This window comes from Sciurus vulgaris, assembly GCF_902686455.1.
Source record: "Sciurus vulgaris genome assembly, chromosome: 7".
Classification (NCBI taxonomy): Eukaryota; Metazoa; Chordata; class Mammalia; order Rodentia; family Sciuridae; genus Sciurus; species Sciurus vulgaris.
The window spans coordinates 118,873,293-118,894,536 of NC_136467.1; the positions used below are offsets into that span (position 1 = coordinate 118,873,293).

The following is a 21,244-nucleotide window of genomic DNA, read 5'->3' on the forward strand; positions in this document are numbered from 1 at the left end:
GCCGAACTTTCATTGTTAAAAGAAACAAAATTAGGTCGTTCGGTAACAGAACCCTCGCTTCCCAGCATCAGGTTTTTTTCTCATCCTCTTTTCTTTCCGCCCCGCGCCCGCCGTAAGAGCGGGCCTCCTTTACGCGCACTGCACCCTGGGAATTGTAGTCTCGAGGCACAGATGCCTGTGGTCGGAGGCGCTGACTCACAGAGACCCAATCAGAAGAGAGGCCACAGCTCTCCGCCGGCGATTGGCTGAAGTCAGCGGCCTCCTCCCAGCGGCGCCGTCGCGCTGTCTCCAGCGAAGTCAGCGTAGGGGTTTGGTAGTGGGTGTTGGTGGCCCTCTATTCCTGGGTTCAGTCCTCGGTGTTAGTGCGGCGCAGCCATGGCAGAACCTCAGCCCGCGTCCGGCCTCACTGACGAGGTCGCCCTCAGTTGCTGCTCTGACCCGGACCCTAGCACCAAGGTGGGCACAGGGAGTTCTCGAGAGTCCGGGCCCTAGGGGAGCGGATCCTGCAACCCGGCCCGACTCGGCGGATGGGATTCGAGCCCATTCGGCCGCTGCTGCAGGTCCGCCGGCCCAGGCGGACGGGGCGTGGGTTGGGAAGAGGGATAATAGAGTCCAATCCCGGGGACCGTGAGATCGGCTAAGAATGGAGGGGATCCTTTACTTTAGATTGTTTCAAAAACCTACTACCCTGCTTGCATTAATTTGTTTATTTTGGGACGGTTTCTGGAAGCCAAGTCCAACGAGGGTCAAGGTTCCTTGTCCATGGATGTGCGTGTTCCCGGAATCAGTTGCCATGGCCGATAAAGGAGCAGTTTCAAATTCCTAGACACAGGTTCAAAGGTCTGTCTATGCTGGGACCTGGTTGCAATCATTTTCCGTAGTCGTCCCCAACTCCAGCTTCACTCTCGTGTTACAATTGTGACCCAGTAAGAAAAATGGCCTGTTGCAAATTTAGGCTTTCACTTACTTCACGTATCTGTACTGAGTCAGTGTAACTCACTCAGGTGTGGTACCTCCTGCACTGTCAAGATTAGACACATCATCTGCTTGGGAAATTTATTCTTGTGGTCATCAGTGTCATTAAATACCTGTTTGTTCATTTAATTGCATCACTTATAAATTCCTTGTAGATTGAGTATGGGCATTATGCAGACTTCTAAGAGGGGCCCATAGATTGCCAATGACTTTGGTCTCTACTTGTCCTTTGCCTTCAGGACACATATCTTAATTAACATACCTCTAATTAACCTTTAACTAACTCCTGGTCCCCACTTAGAAAAAAGTGTTAATCACTGCAAAATTAAGGGGAAAGGGAAAAAAAGTGTGTGTGTGTGTGTGTGTGTGTGTATGCATACACACATACACATATACATATATATATATGTATACACACACACACATACCCTCTCACACCCCTCTCACTTTTGTATCCCTTAATATTAATACCTAGTTATTTTATAATATAAATTGAGTCATTCTCAGAAAACTGAGCACTTTATGTACTAGGCTATTTCAAATAAACACACATCAACAAAAAGATTCCAGGGACAGTTTATTACTGGGCTATTTCAAACAAGAAAAGATTCCAGGTGCTGCTCAGTGGTAGAGAGCATTCTTAGCATGCATGAGGACTTGTGTTCAATCCTTGGCAAAAAGAAGTAAATAAACAAATAAATAAAATAGTAAATTCTGGGGAAACTTTATAAATATATTACATATGCTTCCTTGCATCTTTTAAGAAGTATTTTAGCTGTAAATGGACAATATCTTTATTTTTTTTTAATGTGGTGCTGAGAATCAAACCCTGTGCCTCACACGTGCTAGGCAAGCGCTCCACCACTGAGCAACAACCCCAGCCCCCTTGCGTCCTTTTTTTTTTTTTTTTGGTTCTGGGAACTGAACCCACTGCCTTGTGCATGCTAGGCAAGCACTCTACCAACCGAGCCATATCCCCAGCCCCTTTGCCTTTTAATTTACATTCCTTTTAGCTAATTTTCTCTTGATGATTTGGAGTAATCATTTTTTTGAGATCAGTAACTTTTGACCTTTGAAGTACCATATAACATAAAATGGAATATATAATACTGATGCTAATTGTATAAATTAAGTGTGTGAGGCCCTGAGTTGGTGTCTTAAGTACATTACTTAATTTAGTCCTCATAACAACCCTTATAGGAAGGCATAATTATCTCATTTTACAGATAAGGAGATTTAGACAAAAGTGTTGAATGACTTGCCCAGTAAAGAGCCCACATTCCCAACCTCTGCCCTATCTGCTTCTGGAATACTGACTCAAGCAGTAATTTTGGAATTTGCCATGAAGGAGGGGACAGAAAAACCTTTATAAATGCATTTTGTGGGGACTAGGAGGATAAGCAAGGTGAGGTCTCCTCCCTTTACTGAACATATACCAACTCTAAAAAAAGATGGACCTGGGAGGGCCTTCTAGGGGAAGGGAGCATTTTGGCAAGAATGTGGTAGTAAAATGGCGGATGCAATACTGAGCTTGCACTGGAGAGAAGATTAAATGTTTTTTGTTGAAATTCAGGTTATGCAGGCAGTGGTAGAGAAGGCCAGGATGGTAGGTTGGAGATAGATCATAAAGAGAACCTTGAATGTCACATCTAAGAACAATTTCATATAGGTAGGGAGAATGATCCAGGACTTTGAAGCATTCTGTAGGGTAGATTGGAAGATTCCAAGTCTGGATTTGATGAGGCCATTTAAGCTCTTCCAGAAGGTGAAATAAGTGATACAGGTTTGAGAAGGAGAGAGAGACAAGAGCAGAAAGACAACTTGTTTATTGAACATTTGTGGCATCTTCATCATGAAGTCACATCAAAGACTACACAGCTGTACCACATCTTGGGTGGTCTTACTTGGCTGACATTTTTCAACAGGCTGAATATTCCTCCTCTCGACTGGCAATCCCTAACAACCATTCTTTTTATTATTTCTATCAGTTCTTTGATAGAATAGACAATGTCCTCAATGTTGTCATTATTTTAAGTTACACTACCAATGTCAACATATCATTCTGTATAGCTATATCTCACACATATAGGACTGTCTCTCTCTCTCTCTATATATATATATATATAGATAGATAGATAGATAGATAGATAGATAGATAGATTTTTTTTTTTAAATTTAATGTGGAGCCCCTGTCCCATCTGAATGGTATGGAATGATGTCCACTTAAGCTGAGTTTTGTTAAATAAGGAGGAGGTAACCAGGTAGAGTTGAATGCAGGGGAATGAAAAGGAGGAAGAAAGGTGGACAATGACCCTATAGATGGCTGATTTTTCTAGGCATACTCATAGTATATATAAAGACACAGTGACATCAATGAACTGAGGCTTAGACTGACATTTTAGGTAGTGGGAGTTGAAATACACAAAATAATCATTGGGATGCTCAAAGAAAATTTGAGAACTCAATATGTTTACTTGTTTTCTCACCTTAAAGATTTCTACTTGGTAAATAAATTGTGTGTATGTAATATATATTTACATTATACATATATTCATATCTTTATTATATTTATTTCTATACTATATATTTTTTTGTTTTTAGGATCTTATATGTGCTAAGCATCTGCTCTGACACTTAGCCACACCCCCAGTCCAGTGTCATAGTGGTATATTCATGTTGGTATATTGGACATGTACATAATTAAAATAAATACACATTTGTTGGGGGTACACACATTTTTTAAGTGGTAAGGTATGAAGTAGTAAATGCTTGAGATAAAAGATGATGTTAAAGAAGTATACAGCAACCATATATGTTTGCTTTTCCCCCAAAGGGTTGAGAAACCACCAAAAGATTGGGGATTGAACACACGATTTCACACATGCTAGGCAAGTACTCTACCACTGAGCTAGGTCCCCAGCCTGAAGGATTGAATTTTTAACCCAGAAATGGGTTTTCATTATAGAAGGATCCCTCTGAATTGCATTTAGATAAGCCTGCAAAAAGCAGAGAGATGATTTTTCAGGCAAGAAGTAGTAAGGACCTAAACAATCTAGTGGTCATTAGGGAGACTAGGAGGAGAAAGATTCCAGGAGAGGTTTAACAGGCAGGTAAACAGAGTGCTTGGTTTGGGGAAGGAATGTTGAGGGAGGAATCAAGGAGAATTCAAGGGTCTGACTTGAGCTAACAAGGGGTAGTTGAAGCGTTGACTCTTGGCAATATAGGAAGAAGTGTTGTTTGGGCTATAATGAATTTGATGTTCAAACAAGTGGAAATGATGAGTAGGTGCAGGAGATGTAAGTTTAGAGCTGAGGTTAGAGGTATGGGCTGGAGAGTACAGAATTGGGGAATCAAAAACAATAGTCAGTAATGGAAACTCTGGGTGTTTGTCTTATAATAATAACAACATCTGCAGCAAGACAGATAATAAGCAGAGTAGCTTGCTCTGGGCCCAGAGTTATGCTAAGCACTTTCATGCATTATTCCCTTTACATTTCAGCTCAAGCATAGCAGCTAGAAACTGTAATCATCCTCATTCTAAGGATGTGGAAACAGGTTCAAGGAAAGTATTGATTTACTCAAGATTAGAGTTGTAAAGCCAGCATTTGAACCATATTGCTTTTCAAAAATAATTCCTTTCATACTTGTGTATTTTTTTCCCTTTCCTTTGCGTGAGGAATGAAAGGCCTCATGATACTAAAGAAATGACCAATAATATTGGATGCAGCTTGGTGAGAACTATTTTATCTCAACGTTCTTTAGGTTAGAAGTCTGGCATGGGTCACACTGGTGAAAATGGGAGGTATTGACAGGACTGCATTCCCTATTACAGGCTCAAAAGAATCTGCTTCCAAACTCCGATTATTCCCTGGGTTCAATTCCTTTCAACTTCAGGGCAAGGTCTTGGTCTCCTTGCTGGTTATCAGTTGTGGGGGTGGGGGTGTAGGAGATCTGCCTGTAATTCCTTCTGTCTGTACTCCTGCTTCTCACACCAGCACCTGCAGGTTAGCTCCTCATCTTGGCATCTCTAACCTCCCCTGCTGCCCCTCCTCTCTTCTGCTGCCTTTTCCTGTGTCTCTCACTGTTCTGCCTTTCTCTTCTGCTTTTAAGGTCTCATGTGATTGATTACTTTTAACCCATCTGGATAATCTTGGCCAATCTCCCTATTTTAAAGCCAACTGATTAATAACCTTAATTCTACCTGCAAAGCCCTTTACAGCAGCACCTAAGTTAGTGTTTGATAGAATAATCAGGGACCTCTTTAGAATTGAGTCCTTGCCTGCAACTCCCTCCAGAGACCGCAGTGCACTGGCCAAGCACCAAGTCTACAGCTTGCCTCTAGGAGGCCTGCCAAATAGAGCCTTTGAATTCGCCTTTGGTCTGGCCTGAAAGAGCACACATAAATTTTTTCTGGAGTTGGCCTCCCCAAGCAAACATGTAATTGACAGGGAAGCAGAAGTCACTCACATTAGCTGGGTGAGGAAGATGTTTTTCTGGTGTTCTCAGTACCTTGTTTTAATCTGTGCTTAGATAAGCATATGATGTGGAACTGGTCTTGCTACTTTATAAAAATTTTTTTAAATTCTAAATTTGGTCTCTTCATTGCAGTCACAGAGTGGCTTTGTAAGTGTTTTTGTGACTATGTTCAATAGGAGGGAACCAGAGCCCAGATATTGGGAGCTGCTTTTCTCTTTCCCAGTTGCACACTAAACCTGAGGTCTCTAGGAGGGTAGTTCCTGACTGAGAAAAGCAACCCAAATATTCTAGAAACATGGAAGCTCAGAGCCAACTGACTTATATGTGATTATAAGCTATGAATAAAGAATTTAATTATTATATTTATTTAAGGTTGGTTTTAATAAGATGTAGTACTTTTCAAGCTAGTTTTGTCTTAAGTGAGAATTTTAATTCTTACAAGAATACTGTTTGTTGGGCTAGGGTTGTGACTCAGTGGTGGAGCACTTACTTAGCATGTGTTAGGCACTGGGTTCGATTCTCAGTACTGCATATAAATAAATTAATTAAATAAAGGTCCATCGACAACTAGAAAAAAAAGAATACAGTTTGGTTTTTTGAATTTAGCAAATACAGAAATATAATTGCCCAAATGATATTGAATAAATAAAGTACATTTGTATTTTTTCTTTTTTTTACTTTATTTAAAAAAATTTTTTTTTTTTTATTGTAAACAAATGGGATACATGTTGTTTCTCTGTTTGTACATGGCGTAAAGGCATACCATTTGTGTAATCATAAATTTACATAGAGTAATGTTGTTTGATTCATTCTGTTATTTTTTCCCTTCCCCCCACCCCTCCCACCCCTCTTTTCCCTCTATACAGTAGTTCCTTCCTCCATACTTGCCCCCCTCCCTAACCCTAACTCTAACCCTAACACTAACCCTTCCCTCCCCCCATTATGTGTCATCCTCCACTTATTAGTGATATCATTCGTCCTTTGGCTTTTTGAGATTGGCTTATCTCACTTAGCATGATATTCTCCAATTTCATCCATTTGCCTGCAAATGCCATAATTTTATCATTCTTTATGGCTGAGTAATATTCCATTGTATATATATACCACAGATTCTTTATCCACTTATCAATTGAAGGGCATCTAGGTTGGTTCCACAGTCTGGCTATTGTGAATTGAGCAGCTATGAACATTGATGTGGCTGTATCTCTGTAGTATGCAGATTTTAAGTCCTTTGGGTATAGGCCAAGGAGTGGGATAGCTGGGTCAAATGGAGGGTCCATTCCAAGTTTTCTAAGGAATCTCCACACTGCTTTCCAGAGTGGCTGCACTAATTTGCATCCCCACCAGCAGTGTATGAGTGTACCTTTCTCCCTACATCCTCGCCAACACCTGTTGTTTCTCGTATTCTTGATATTTTTAAAAATTTTTAACAGTGATAAATATTTTTTAAAAAAATTATTTTCATACATGTATATAAGGTAATAATGTTTGTCTCAATCTGTCTGTCCTTCCCATCCCCACCACCCCACCCTCCTCTCACTTCCCTCTGTATAATCCAAAGTTCCTTCATTCTTTCCTACCCACCCCCAACTATGGATCAGCATCCTCTAATCAGAGAAAACATTTGGCCTTTGGTTTTTGGGATTGACTTATTTCACTTAGCATGATTTTCCAATGATATTGAGTAAATAAAGTACTTTTTTTTTTTTTTTTAATGTTTGTAGTTGTAGATGGACAGCATACCTTGATTTTATTTATTTTTATGTGGTACTAAGGATCTAACCCAGTGCCTCGCACATGCTAAGGCAAGTGCTCGGCCACTGAGCTTTAGCCCCAGCCCCTACATTTACATTTTATATGGTGTGAGTCACAGGAGAGAGATGACAGTGACTGCAAAGGGAGTGGTGAGAGTTTTTGGACCTGTTTTGTCACATCCATGTGTACAGCAGAATAAAACTGCTGGGGAAGACTGACACATGGGCTGGAAGGTACCTATGGTAAAGAGACTGAACTTAAAGTCAGAAAGCTGGGGTGATTAATCATTTGCAATCAGCCTCCCATCTATAAAACTGGGATACTAATACTTGTAGATAGTGATCCTCAGAGTTCTTAGATCTGACAGAGTCAACCCCTAAACCAACTGTTACTGTTAATGCTAATAATGATCTTAATTCCATCAGTTTATGTACTCCATCATTTTATCAGTCGAGCCTTCTATTTCCTGATGTGGAATTTACAGGGTTTCACAAAGGAGTTAGAGACAGTAACTTTTTATGTTATGGGGCACAACTTAATAACAGACCAATCATCACTGAGAAGTCCAAATTTGAGAGTCTTTATTAAGCCGGCCAGCTGACTGTCTCACACAATGCCCCAAAAAATGGCTGTTGGGAGAACAGCCCCGACCACAGGGTTGTAGGGGTTCTTATACCAAAAATTACATTAATCATAAGTGTCTGTTGCTATGATTAACATCATGAGATCATCGACAGACGGGGAAGCGGGTCAAAATGACCCTTACTTAGGTACAAACTGAAGAATGGTTACTAACATCCACACAATTACTGTTCACATGGTACATTGTTTAGGAGCAATAGGAATCAAAAGAGAGCAATTTTTCTTTACATAGGAATTATCATTCTGTATTGTTAAACATGTCACTCTAAGTAACTGATGATGGGCACAGAGGCAGGTGTTCCCATGGGAGAAGCTTATTTCCTACATAACATGGAGTCTCAGAGCAAAATGGAGTCTGTTTAGTCATTTCCCTTAGAGTCTGGCCTATGACATTCTCATGGAGGCCAGATCTGTCAGCCCATCACATTTTACCTTTTAGTTATTTTGGAGTCTAAGATCATGTGACTTCTTGCTAATTTACATGGTTACCAGTAAATGGTTCAGGAAAGACAGTTCTCTGCATTCACTCACAAATATTATAGCAGTTGGATTCTTTATTTATAACATCAAACAAAGTCTTAGTTCAGTTTGTCCAAAGGCAGCCTGGAATAAGGATTGCAAGTAGATTCTTTGGGAGAGGGTTACAGAAAGCTCTGTGGATTGGGGAAGGGTGGCCTACAATAGGTGTTTGCTTGTGATCATTGAGGGCACCAGGGATTCCATCCTGCTGGAGCCTCTGAGAGACCATGTAGAGCATGCCTCAGAATTGTTCCACCAAGGAGCAGGAAAGCCAGATATTTTATATACCATTGGTTGAGGGTAATCCTTAAGATATAAACTTCCTGGCACTTCAAGGCTGCCACACTGGGACCCACAACAAGAAAGCACTGCTGGGCAGAGCCACAGGAGCTTGTGGGTGATAGGAACTGTTCCAGGTGATTTTCATAGTAGGCTGAAGGGACAAAAGTGTTCTTTTCTTTTTCTTTCTTTTTTTTAACACTGTGTTACAATAGTGTACTGTTTGGGCTGGGGATAAAAAAAATAGTGTACTATTTGTATCTTATTGTAGAGAACACGATGTTGGTAATAAGTGATAACAATTAAAGGTTTTTAATATATTCTGTTTTTCCTTAGGATTTTCTGTTGCAGCAGACCATGCTGCGAATTAAGGATCCTAAGAAGTCACTGGATTTTTATACTAGAGTCCTTGGAATGACGTAAGAAGACCATTCATTGGAACCTTAAATGCGTAGCTTTGCAAATATAGGGAATGCTTTCAGGCCCATTTAAAAATTGTAGTTTGTTTCAAAAGTGACAAAAGTTTTTTAGGCAAGGATTCTATAAGTAGGGCTGAGTAGATAGGGTTTAGATTAACTTTCCTCTCTTATTCCAGCCAGACTCAATGGCAACAAAAGGCACAAATACTTGGATTTTCTCCAAATTCTTTTCTCTGAGAGCTGCCTGCTAAATCCTTAATATATTCAGACCCCTTTTGATATTCTGACCACTTTTAGCCTGCTGTTTACTTCTAAAAACATAAATATGAGGACATTTTACTCATAAAAACCAATAGTTTTACTTAAAATTGACCCTCAACCAATTTTATGAGCTGCACCTTTCTGTTTTACTGAACAAGTAAAAACCACGGCTCTTATAATCCTTAAAGCATTACTCCTACTCGTTTACCGCCCCGCCCCCCAGCTTCATTGTGGTATAATTGATTTTTTTTTTCTTAAGTAACATGAGTTTTTTTTTGTTTTGTTTTGTTTTTTTGCAGTGCTGGGGATTGAACCCAGGGCCTTCTGCTTGCAAGGCAAGCACTCTACCAACTGAGCTATATCCTGTTTTTAATAATATAGATACATAAAGAATAAAATTAGGGCTGGGGTTGTGGCTCAGTAGTAGAGTGCTTGCCTAGAACATGTGAGGAACTGGGTTCAATCCTCAGAACCACATAAAAGTAAATAAACAAAATAAAGGTATTCTGTCCATCCACAACTTAAAAAAATTTTTTAAAAGAATAAAATAAATGATCTTTAATTTACTGCCTAGATGCTCTCCACTGATATTGAGAGAATAATTCAAGTAATATAGTAGGTCCATTTAGAAAATTCGACCAGTTCAGAAAAATACAAAATGAAAAATGATAGATTCCTTCCCCCAGTCCTCCCTAAAGATAACTGGTATTATTGTTTCTTTGATTCTTTCAAAAAAAAAAAAAAAAAAGTAGTTTTGCATATATTTATGGCACATTTAAAGAGCAGAATGAACACAGATTTCTTGGATGCTTGCTTTTTGCCAGGATTTCTCCCATTATTTCCTTTAGTCTTCACAATAGGCCTTTGAGCAACTTAAATCCTGTTTTTGCAGGTGAAGAATCCAAAGCTTAAAGAAATAAGTTGTTGGTCTCAAATCCCACACTTGGCACATGGCAGATGTAGAATTTGAGTCTATGTCCAATTGACTCCATGTTGACCTTGTTTTTAAAGAGCTCCCTAATAGGATGCAACTTGACAATGACCTAGAAGATCCTCCTCTGGGAAAAACAAGTTGCAGCAATTTCATTGGTTTCAATTGTGGGTAAGGCTCCTGCCCTTGGTTTCAGGAGATGCAGAGAGAGTTTTTCATGATTGGACTGTTTGAGGTATTTGATACTTTATTATAAGCATATTGGAGTAAATCTTACTTATAATAAGTCTGTAGTGGATCTGAGCGGACCAAAGCATATGCACAGCAGTGATAATTAAGTGAAAGATTTGGAGCAAAACTCTAGCAACTTCCCTTTTGATGTGCTTCAACCATCTGCACTTTTTGATTATGAACCAGGTCATCTTTGAGCATTTAACCCTCAATAATTGAAAGAAAATGGCATTCTGGACATTTTCATTCTACTCTGCTCCTTACAAATAATCCTACATTCTTTAAACTCATTTTATAAGCTGTAACTTCAGTTGTCTTTTTTAAAACCTCAGAATTCACTCTTTCTCTCCTATCAGGTGTCTCCTTTCCCACTCTTTCCTTTCATCCCACAAACAAGCTTAAGCCTTCTAGAAGGATTGTTGCCCTACTTTCTTGCCCACCCTAGCGTTGCCACCCACCACCTACTTGGAGAGACCATACTTGCTGCTGTTTTATTTGCCCACCGCCCGGTCTCTCCCAGGCCCAGTGAGATCCAGCTTCTGCTCTACGCTGTTCAGACTGCTCTCACCGAACCTTGCTATATTCTCGCACCTTTTCTCAGGCTTACTCCTGTTTCACGCTCCTGCAATATTTGCTACTACTATTAGCTGCTTTATCGTTAATGTTCATATCTTCTGTGGTAGTAATCTGTCCTTTTTCCTTCTCTCATACCACCTATCCTCAATTTTCTTTCCTAGAAATGTTGGCATAGTAAGAGCTCAATAAGTATATATACTTAAATATCTATAGCACATATCTGAAAGAATAAAGTAATGCATTATATCATTCACTAAAAAGAAAATTTTCTCCATTTACAAACAAGTACTATAATTCCAGTTAAATTGCATTAAATTGAAGAATTAATGAATTATAAAAGTTTCCTTTTATTTTCATATTTCCCAGTTATTTACAGACCAAACAAAGGGTAATGTTGTCATTCTTCTTGTTGGTTTTATTTTTGTAGTGCTGGGGATAGAGCCCAGGGACTTGCACATGCCAGGCAAGCACTCTACCACTGAGCTCCATCACCAGCCCCAATTAGGTGTTTTGTTTTTGTTTTTGTTTTTGTTTTTTTGTTTTGTTTTTGTTTTGTTTTTTTTTGTTTTTGCAGTGCTGGGGATTGAACCCAGGGTCTTATGCTTGCGAGGCAGGCAGTCTACCAGCTGAGCTATATCCCCAGTCCAGGTGTTTTTAAATGAGATTTTTTTCGCTGATTTTTTTTCCCCTTGCTTTTTCCATTCAAATAGCTTTCCTATATACATAGTTCTTATTTATAGAACTTGAATATTGGGTTGTGTTGATTTTAGTATGAATCAACCTTTCCTTCATTAATTAGTCTTGTTTTTTAAATTTCAGGTTAATTCAAAAATTAGATTTTCCTACTATGAATTTTTCACTCTATTTCTTGGCTTATGAGGATAAAAATGACTTCCCTAAAGATAAAAATGAAAAATTAGCATGGGTATTCTCCAGAAAAGCAACACTTGAACTGACACAGTGAGTATATTTTTCTTTTTATATATTCCAGATTTTCTTAAGGCTTTTTTCTTTTGCTACTTTTTGTTGTTGTTGTTGTTGCTTATTTACCAGTTTAATTCAATTTGTAACAACATGTTTGAGTGTTTTTACATGGATCTTCTGGTCTTTGTATTGTGGTATAGATAGGGCAAATGTCTTTTAGAGAATTTAAGACTGTGAAATAATAAGACATTTGCCAAACTGTAGTTAACTAATGTTTAGAGACTATAAATAAAATCTTCCAACATTCAAAATTTTTTTCTTTTGTAATTTTGCTGCATTTTTGATCCAGAAATGTTATTTAATATGTTCCCTTAAAAAGTTATCAAACCATTTTGTAATAATTAATATTAAAATTTTAAGATATCTTGCCAGGCATTGTGGCACACGCCAGTAATCCCAGCAACGGAGGAGGCTGAGGCAGGAGGATCATAGGTTTAAGCACAACCTCACCAACCTAGTGAGGCCCTAAGCAACATAGCAAGACCCTGTCTCAGCATAAAATTTAATAAAAAGGGTTGGGGAGGCATTTTTACAATTTGAACATTTGAAAATGTCAGAAGAAGTATTCTCCCTTTTTTCTTTTTATGTTTTTAACTTAGTTTTTCTGTACTTTTTAACAACTACCTAAAGAGCATTTGTTTTAAGATGTGTGATTTAGTCCTTTGATCTAAAACAAAGTTTTTGAATCAGACAGACCTAGACATGTACACGAATTGTATGACCCTGAAAAATTCCCTAAAGTGATAGTCTCATTCAAAAAAAGGAACTATTCAAGTCTGGGCCATGGAGCTGTTTCAAGGGTTAAATGAAATATAAAGTACTGCAGATAATAAATAATAGTTGCTGTTATTATTGTTATTGTTTTTATTCAGATGCCGATTTTGCCATCTCCTTAATCTAGTTAAAATCATGAAATCATACTTTGCTGATTGCTCTTTCTGCAGTTAAAAGTGTGATATTTGTAGTAGCAAGGGTTAGGCCAAGTATGTAGAGTAGCGTAGTAAGAGTTCCAAGACAGATTTCTTCTCAGGTATCAGTTCTGTAGCTGGGTGCAGTGATGCACATCTGTAATCCCAGTGACTTGAGAAGCCAAGGCTGGAGGACTGCAAGTTCAAGACCAGCCTCAGCAACTTAGCAAGACCTGTCTCAGAATAAAACATAAAAAGGGCTGGGGATGTTGCTCAGTGGTTAAGCACCCCTGGGTTCAATCTCCCATGCCAAAAAAAAAAAAAAAGGACGCACACACACACACACACAAGAGAGAGAGAGAGAATATCTATTCTACAGAACAGAATTATAAATTATATTTTCCCTTCTTTTGTAGCAATTGGGGTACTGAAAATGATGAGACTCAGAGTTACCACAATGGCAATTCAGACCCTCGGGGATTTGGTATGTTTGCCTGTTTATATGTAACATGTTTATTTTAAATGACATCCATACTTAAAATTATAGCAAACCTAAAACATCAATGGCCTAATTAACAAGTAAAATCAGTTTATTAGAGGTATATTTTATTTCCACAAGTCTTATTTAGGAATTATATAATTTCTCAGTAAATATAATCTCTCACAATGGTTTTACTTTTAAGTCTCCATATTCTATTTTCTGTTGACTTTTTAATTAAAAAAGAACTATGGTAATTAGAATCTCAATTTCTTTTAGTGTACATTTCTGTCTTGATTTAAAATTTGTCAATTCAAGATCACAGGATTATAGACTTCAGTTGACTGCTATATAGTTAATGTCAATAACATACCTATGGAGCATTTGTTTTTTTTTTTGTTTTTTTTGTTTTTTTTTTTTTTCAGAATTTAGATTATTCTTTTTTGTATAGATTATTCTTAACAGAACTATATGTGAGGTAGTATTGGTTTATTTTAAATAACGTATCATTTATAGCAACTAATTATTCTATTATACCCAGGTAATTGGTCTATATTTGTTCTTTAATATATGAGACTTTGAACCTAGTTTACTCAGTTTGCTTTCAAATGTTATGTTTTGAAATACACAAGTTTCAGAAGCCACTGTGGCACTTGGAGATCCTGGTGTAATTATTTCTTCCTTCTCTCTGTATTCTTCTTTTTTCTTTTTTTGGTGGTGGTGGGGGTCAACTAAGGTCACATTGGAATTGCTGTTCCTGATGTATATGGAGCTTGTAAAAGATTTGAAGAACTGGGAGTCAAATTTGTGAAGAAACCTGATGATGGTGAGTCTAGTACTTATTGTGTTCTTGGCCTTCTTTAATTAAATAATATTTATAAGCATGCACAGAGGGCACTGTTACAGTAAAATCCTTTTGGCTACAGGTGATAGAAGTTGACATCAGCCAGCTTAAAGCAAGAAGAAAAATTATTAGAAAAATGCCTGGGTATCTTAGGGAACTGAAAGACAGGGTGGCTTCACAAGGGACTAGACACAGGATCTGAAAGCCATCAAAAACCTAGGCTATGGGCTGGGGTTGTGGCTCAGTGGTAGAGCCCTTGCCTAGCATGTGTGAGGCTCTGGGTTCAGTTCTCAGCACCACATATAAATAAATGAATAACTTAAAGGTCCATCAACAACTGAAAAAAAAACCTAGGCTAGGGGCCTGGGGTTGTAGCTCAGTGACTGAGCGCTTGCTTAGCATGCGTGCAGCGCTGGTTTCAATCCTTAGCACCACATAAAAATACGTGAATAAAATAAAGGTATTGTGTCCATCTACAACTAAAAAATAAAACCAAAAAACCCTAGGCTCCTTTTCCCACTCTATAACCCTATCACAATCTCTCTTTGGCCACCACCTTTCACTATCTCAGGGTTTAACTGGTCATTCAAAAATAAGTTTGAGCTGGGCACAGTGGCGCACACCTGTAATCCCAGTGGCTCAGGAGGCTGAGACATGAGGATTTCGAGTTCAAAGCCAGCCTCAGCAACTCAGCGAGGCCCTAAGCAACTCGGTGAGATCCTGTCTCCAAGTAAAATATTTTTTTTTAAAAAAAGGGCTAGGGAGGGCTGGTATTGTAGTTCAGTGGTAGAGCCCTTTCCTAGCACACATGAGGCACTGGATTCAATCCTCAGCACCACATAAAGATAAATAAAATAAAGGTATTGTGTCCATCTACAACTAAAAATTTACAACTAAAAAAATTTTTTTTAAAGAGGACTAGGGATGTGGCTCAGTGGTTAAGTGCCCCTGGGTTCAATCCTCAGTACCAAAAGAACCTCCCCAAAACAACAATAAGTTCATTTAAGTCTGTTTTATATGATATTAACATAACTGTACCAGATCTCTTTAGTTAATAATTGCCTAGTATTCCTTTTTTATTACTTTATAACCTTTGTATGTACTTATATTTTAGGTATGTCTTAAAATAGTATATATCTGGGTTTTGTTGAATTTACATGTATTTTGATTATTTTACTTGGATCTGCTTTTGCTATCATAATTTATTACTTAATTTTAAGTTGAAACTTTTCATTATTTTATTTTAACCCTTTTTTTAAATTAAAATATTTAACATCCAAATCTCTTCCCTACTAAGAAAATAGCTTATTCCCCTTGACCCCCGTCATATCACTATTACATAGACTGGGATATTTTTGATTCATATTTTTTTTCCTTTGGTTGTGGCATTTTTAAAGATAGCATTAAATACAGTAAGTTATTTTGAAAATCTTTTCTGCGTATATCTCTTGTAGCATCTTTTGAATTTTTCTGTCCCTTTATGTGTGTGTGTGTGTGTGTGTGTGTGTGTGTATTTTAGTTGTAGATGGACACAATACCTTTATTTTATTTATTTTTACTCAGCTATTGTGTTCTTAATCTATCATTTTTTTTTTATCTCTTATTTTTGCTTGGTTCCTTTAATATTTTCTCATTCTTGTTTCATATTGGTAATATTATTTCATATTGTCCATCAATTTAGATGTTTTAATTTTTGGTCCATTTTGTCCTAATATTTCATCTTGTTTTTGAATCTATAATCCTTTTTTTTTTTTTGTACTTGGAATTGAACCCAGGAGCACTTAACCACTGAACCACATCCTCAGCCCTTTGTTGTATTTTATTTAGAGAGAGCGTTTTGCTGAGTTGCTTAGGGCCTCACTAAATTGCTGAGGCTGGCTTTGAACTTGGAATCTTCCTACCTCAGCTCCCAAGCTGCTGGGATTATAGGCATGCACCATCATGCCTCATTGTTATCCATCATTTTATGTGTGTGTGTGTGTGTGTGTGTGTGTGTGTGTGTGTGTATTTGTGTATATTATAGCTGGGCATGGTGGCGCATGCCTATATATACATATATATGTGTGTATGTGTGTGAATATATATATATATATTCATTCAATGGTTATGTTCTTCAAATCTGTTATTTTGTCTTCTAAGCTTCCCACACACACGTACCTGCACTTGTTTGCTGTTTCAGTCCACCATGTAGTGTGAATGGAGGAAGACCTGTCCTTAACAACCTGAATGGTGTTAGGAAAATGGGCAGGATAAGCCAGGGCTGGGATTCCAAGGCACCTAGAAATGAGTCAGACTCTTTATATTCCCCAGAACAGTTTGTTCCCCCTTGTCCCTAAGGGAAAAGTAGTGTTAGTAGAAAACACTTCTGAAGTTGTCATTCCCTAGCCCTGGATATGTAAAAAGTGGATAGGAAGATGAGTTGGTCCCTTTCTCAGGTCCTGATAGCATAAACTTTCTGTATTGTCCTTATTTAATCCTGAGGACATCTGAGAACCAATGGTTGGGGCCCCCTACAAGTAAGTGTAAGGGCCAGTGCCAATGCCCCTGGTACTGGGGGGAGCAAAAGCAAAACTCCTTCTGTTTTTCCTCCTACAGTTGTGATGTACTGCCTTCTGGTCTAACCTCCAGAGACTAAGTTAAAATAGTCACCCCACTCTGCTCCTACTTGTTCTTCTCAAGCATCCCCCTGAGATTCTTACTTTTTCCCCCCCAATGTTTTCCATTTGTATCCTCTTGGGTTAGCCTTGTTGAAAGCATCCAGAGATAGAAGTCAAGTCAATTCAGCATCTTGGTCTGAAAATAAATATTTCAAGTTACATTTTTACATATAAGCAAACAACTCTGATCTGTTAGCCTTTCCATCCTGCTTATGAATTTTTGGGAGAAAAAAACCTGATTGTCAGGACTTGGGTTACTTACCCTACTATTTAAAAGGATTTATGTGACTCAAGTCTGTAGGTATTTTTGGTTGATTAGGAAAAACATGCTACCTGATCCCTTAAGCACCTTCCTATTTTCTTCTTTAAAATAATTTGGGGCCAGGCACAGTGATGCACACCTGTAATCACAGCAGCACCTGGGAGGCTGAAACAGTAGGATCACAAGTTCAAAGTCAGCCTCAGCAACTCATCAAGGCCTTAAATAACTCAACAAGACCCTACCTCTAAATAAAATACAGAAAAAGGGCTGAGGTTGTGACTCAGTGATTAGGCATCCCTGGGTTCAATCCCAGGTACCAAAACAAAACAAAAGAAAAAAAAATTGGGACTACTAAGCTGGGTGTATTGGTGCACACCTATAATCCCAGCCTCTTGGGAGGCTGAGTCAGGAGGATCACAAGTTCAAAGCCAACCTCAGCAAGTTAGCAAGGTCCTGAGCAATTTAGCAAGACTTTGACTCAAAATTTAAAAAAATTATTATTATTTATGACTGCTGAATTGATATTATGAACAGTATCATGAAGGTGAGGCAAACACTTGATACCTAACAGATGTTGCAGTCCTCTGGTTTATTTTAGGAGAACTTGTTTCCAGCTATGTGTAGAAGATAGCATTTTAGTCATGATGAAAAAACATAAATTTTGGTGACACTGACAATATATGAATTTTGTTTTTCTGCACTACTAGGGATTAAACCCAGGAGTGCTCTACAACTGAGCTCCATCCATAGCCCTTTTTATTTTTTATTTTGTGGCAGGGTCTCACTAAGTTGCCCGGCTTTAGTGATCTTCCTGTCTCAGACTCTTGAGTTGCTGGGATTACAGGTGGTCTGGCACAACATAGAATTTCTTTTAAAAAATAAGTAACAGTTCATAAATTTGCATGTCATTCTTGCGTAGGGGCCACACTAATCTCTGTATTATTCCAATTTTTGGTATACGTACTACCAAAGTAAGCATACAATATAGAAATTTTTAAAAATTAAAACTACAAACAAAATTGTGTATTTTTAAAATGTAATTTAAAATTTGAATTAATAAAACTATTTTTAATTTATAAGGGTTTTTTTTTCTTTTTCGGTTTTTCCAGTAATGAAAAATTTCAATTTACAGGTAAAATGAAAGGTCTGGCATTTATTCAAGATCCTGATGGCTACTGGATTGAAATTTTGAATCCAAACAAATTGACAACTATTTAGTTCGTGAGAATGCTCCTTTAAGATGTCAGTGAAGATGGAGAAAAGACAGGACACAATATGATTCAAGATATTCAGATACCAGAAGCATCTAGAATCAATGGATCATTGTTCAAATTCAAATTATTTAGTCCATTTCTCTTTCCTTTCTCATCTGTTTTTTTCCCACCCAAGTGATCATTCTAGTTTTAAAGTAGTGCTTTATCTTATGACCTTGAATGTAGCTGTATGACTTTACTTTTTAGGCAATAATTATAACAATTCCCTTTAGAAGCTGCATTTGCTGCCTTCTGTCTCCTAAATATTACTTCTCTTCAGGTCTGCCTTTGAATCATCATCTTTTGAAAAAGAAACATTTATCATTTTTTTGTGGCAGTTATCCTCTGGGGTTTCAATTCCTCAGAAATAACTTTTCACAATGGAAAGTAAAGAACACTGAACAAAAATGAATCTTCATGTGTACTTCAAACAGTATAAAGTGTTTATTTTACAAAAGAGAAGTTACTCTTGAGAGCAATTCAGAATCATGCTGACAGGGATACTAATAGAAAAACTAATTTCTTTTTTATTTATATAATACTTTTAAAGTTCAAGGACTAACCTCATTTATTTGGGATTGGGGAGTAGGAAGGGAATAATATTTACTAGGTACCAATGCACTAGACTAAGCTGTAACATACTGTACATCACATAATACTTCTAGTATTAAGACTAAACATGTTGTTTCAGTTAACTTTCTGGCTGCTGTGGCCAAAAGACCTGACCAGAACAATTTTAAAGGAGGAAAAGTTTTATTTGCTCAGTCCATAGATGACCAACTCCATTGCTCTGGACCTGAGGTGAGGCAGGACATCATGGCAGAATGGTGTGGAGGATGAAAGCAGCTCAGGACATGGCAATCAAGAAGCAGAGAGAGCTCTGCTCACCAGGGACAAAGTACAAACCCCAAAAGCACGTCCCGAGTGACCTACCTCTTCCAACCAAATCCTACCTGCCTACAGTTACCATACATGTGATCCATATCAGTGAATTATTAATGCTCTGATTAAAAGGTTAAGGCTCAATCCATTTCACCTCTAAACTTTCTTGCATTGTCTCATACATGAGCTTTTGGGGGACACCTTATATCTAAACCATAACACATATAAAACAACTTTAATGAATTGAAGGTCAAGTACTCAAGATCTCATTATTATTTTTAGTATTTAAATTATGCCTCAAAATTCCTCACCACGCCTCCTGCACTAGTATCTCGTTATAAGACCTTTCATGAGTTTGCACATTGTGCTGTTGGCTCTTGGGCCTGAGTACCACAGGGAGGGCAGTGTGTAGAAGTCTATAGCACAAGGCCACCCTAGGAACACAGTCACTCTTGCATGGGTGGTACTTGCCTAACTCCCAAGGAGTCTTCCCTACACCAAGGTCTGTATGCTGCCAGTAATCATCTGTGATAAATTATATTCACTGCTAGCATAACTTAGCTATCAGAAATCAGCTCTGTGGTGTTCCCTGCTGTGATTGATGTTTGATAGATTTCAAAAAATCGTAGTGATTTTGAAAATCTTATGACCCAGAGAATAAAAACATCCAGTTTGCAGTTTAGATTTTCTGTAGACTGTAGTGGAAGACCTTTAGATAGGCCATACCAATTATTCTTACACTGCCAGAAGCACTTTACATTTCCTTTTCTAGATGAAATGTATTCTGTGTGAGCAATTTAAACAAATAGTACTAATAGACAGAAATAAAATTTTAGATAAGAGCATTTAATTTGTAAACTTCTTTTTATCAAGTTCTTGTATAAGGCTGCCCTTAGTACTGAAGGGATTTGAGATGGCTTACAAGGTCATTCTGAACCAGGAATAGTCACAATTGTATAAAGCTGTTAACCAGGTAGTTTCTATAGGTAAAGAAGGACGGGAAGAGGAAAGAAAATAAGGAATAAAGGGATTGTGGTAGGTAAAGTACAGAGACAAGAATAATCAGATATCAAAAGGTGAGTCAGAGGAACTTAAGACCAGTTTCAATGTTGAGTGCTATAATTATCAAAGGGAAAGCCTATTAGATTCATAAAATCAATAATTTCAGACCTTTTTTCCAGGAAAAGAAGATGTCTACTTGTTAAGAAAATCTTGCCAAAGACAGTTCTTGTTTATTTTTTAAATTCATTCCTATATGCTTTGAAAAAAATATCGTATGACCATGCTTTCCTAGGGATTAGAACATTTCACTTCCAAATAAACTTGCCTGAGAAGTGTTGACAGGAAAAAGCAAACCAGAGCACAAGAAGTGTTCCCCTGTCATGAGACACTGGTACTCTGGCATCAGGTCACTGGGGGGTAGTCAGCCATGAACCCTGCAGGATGAGGCTGGGACTCCTTTGTAATACAGGTGGTTTGAATTTTGAGCTGATGGGTGAATAATCATTTGTGGTCTTCCACACAGTATTTTGACTAGAATTTCTTCATGGTGTGTTTTAGTTCAGGCTGCTATAACAAAAACACAGACTGGATGGCTTAAACAGCAGTTTGTTTCTCACTGTTGGGGAGGCTGAGAAGGCCAAATTAAGGCACCAGAGCTCCAGGGTCTGGTGAGGATCCCTTTCCTGGCTTGTAGACAGGCAACTTCTGACTCTGTCGTCACAAGGCCAAGAGAAATCTTCTCTTATATGCTTTAAAAGAACACTGTTCCCATTCAGGAAGGCTCCACCCTCATGGTCTAATTTCCTTCCAAAGGCCTGGTGTGCTAAAACCATCATATTGAATATTAGGCTTAACCCTGAATTGTAGGGGAGAATTACGAGTGTTTGAGAGGAAGACCACAAAGGTAAAG

At 38.0% G+C, this 21,244-nt stretch overlaps 1 protein-coding gene across 1 annotated transcript; it reads left to right on the forward strand.

Annotated features, from left to right (window-relative positions):
• Positions 1 to 273: 273 nt before the first annotated feature.
• Positions 274 to 20,153, forward strand: GLO1 (glyoxalase I). Its single transcript, XM_079148367.1, has 6 exons — positions 274 to 456; positions 8,983 to 9,065; positions 11,884 to 12,024; positions 13,373 to 13,440; positions 14,171 to 14,260; positions 18,330 to 20,153. Exons 1-6 carry the CDS (start codon positions 376 to 378, stop codon positions 18,413 to 18,415), a joined length of 549 nt encoding a protein of 182 aa, XP_079004493.1. The 5' UTR covers positions 274 to 375; the 3' UTR covers positions 18,416 to 20,153.
• The last annotated feature ends 1,091 nt before the right edge of the window (positions 20,154 to 21,244 follow it).

Coding starts and splice junctions, on each gene's coding strand:
- GLO1 (XM_079148367.1), top strand. CDS start 376: ATGGCAGAACCTCAGCCCGCGTCCGGCCTCACTGACGAGGTCGCCCTC. Junction 457..8,982: donor ACCCGGACCCTAGCACCAAG/GTGGGCACAGGG, acceptor GTTTTTCCTTAG/GATTTTCTGTTGCAGCAGAC. Junction 9,066..11,883: donor ACTAGAGTCCTTGGAATGAC/GTAAGAAGACCA, acceptor TTTAAATTTCAG/GTTAATTCAAAAATTAGATT.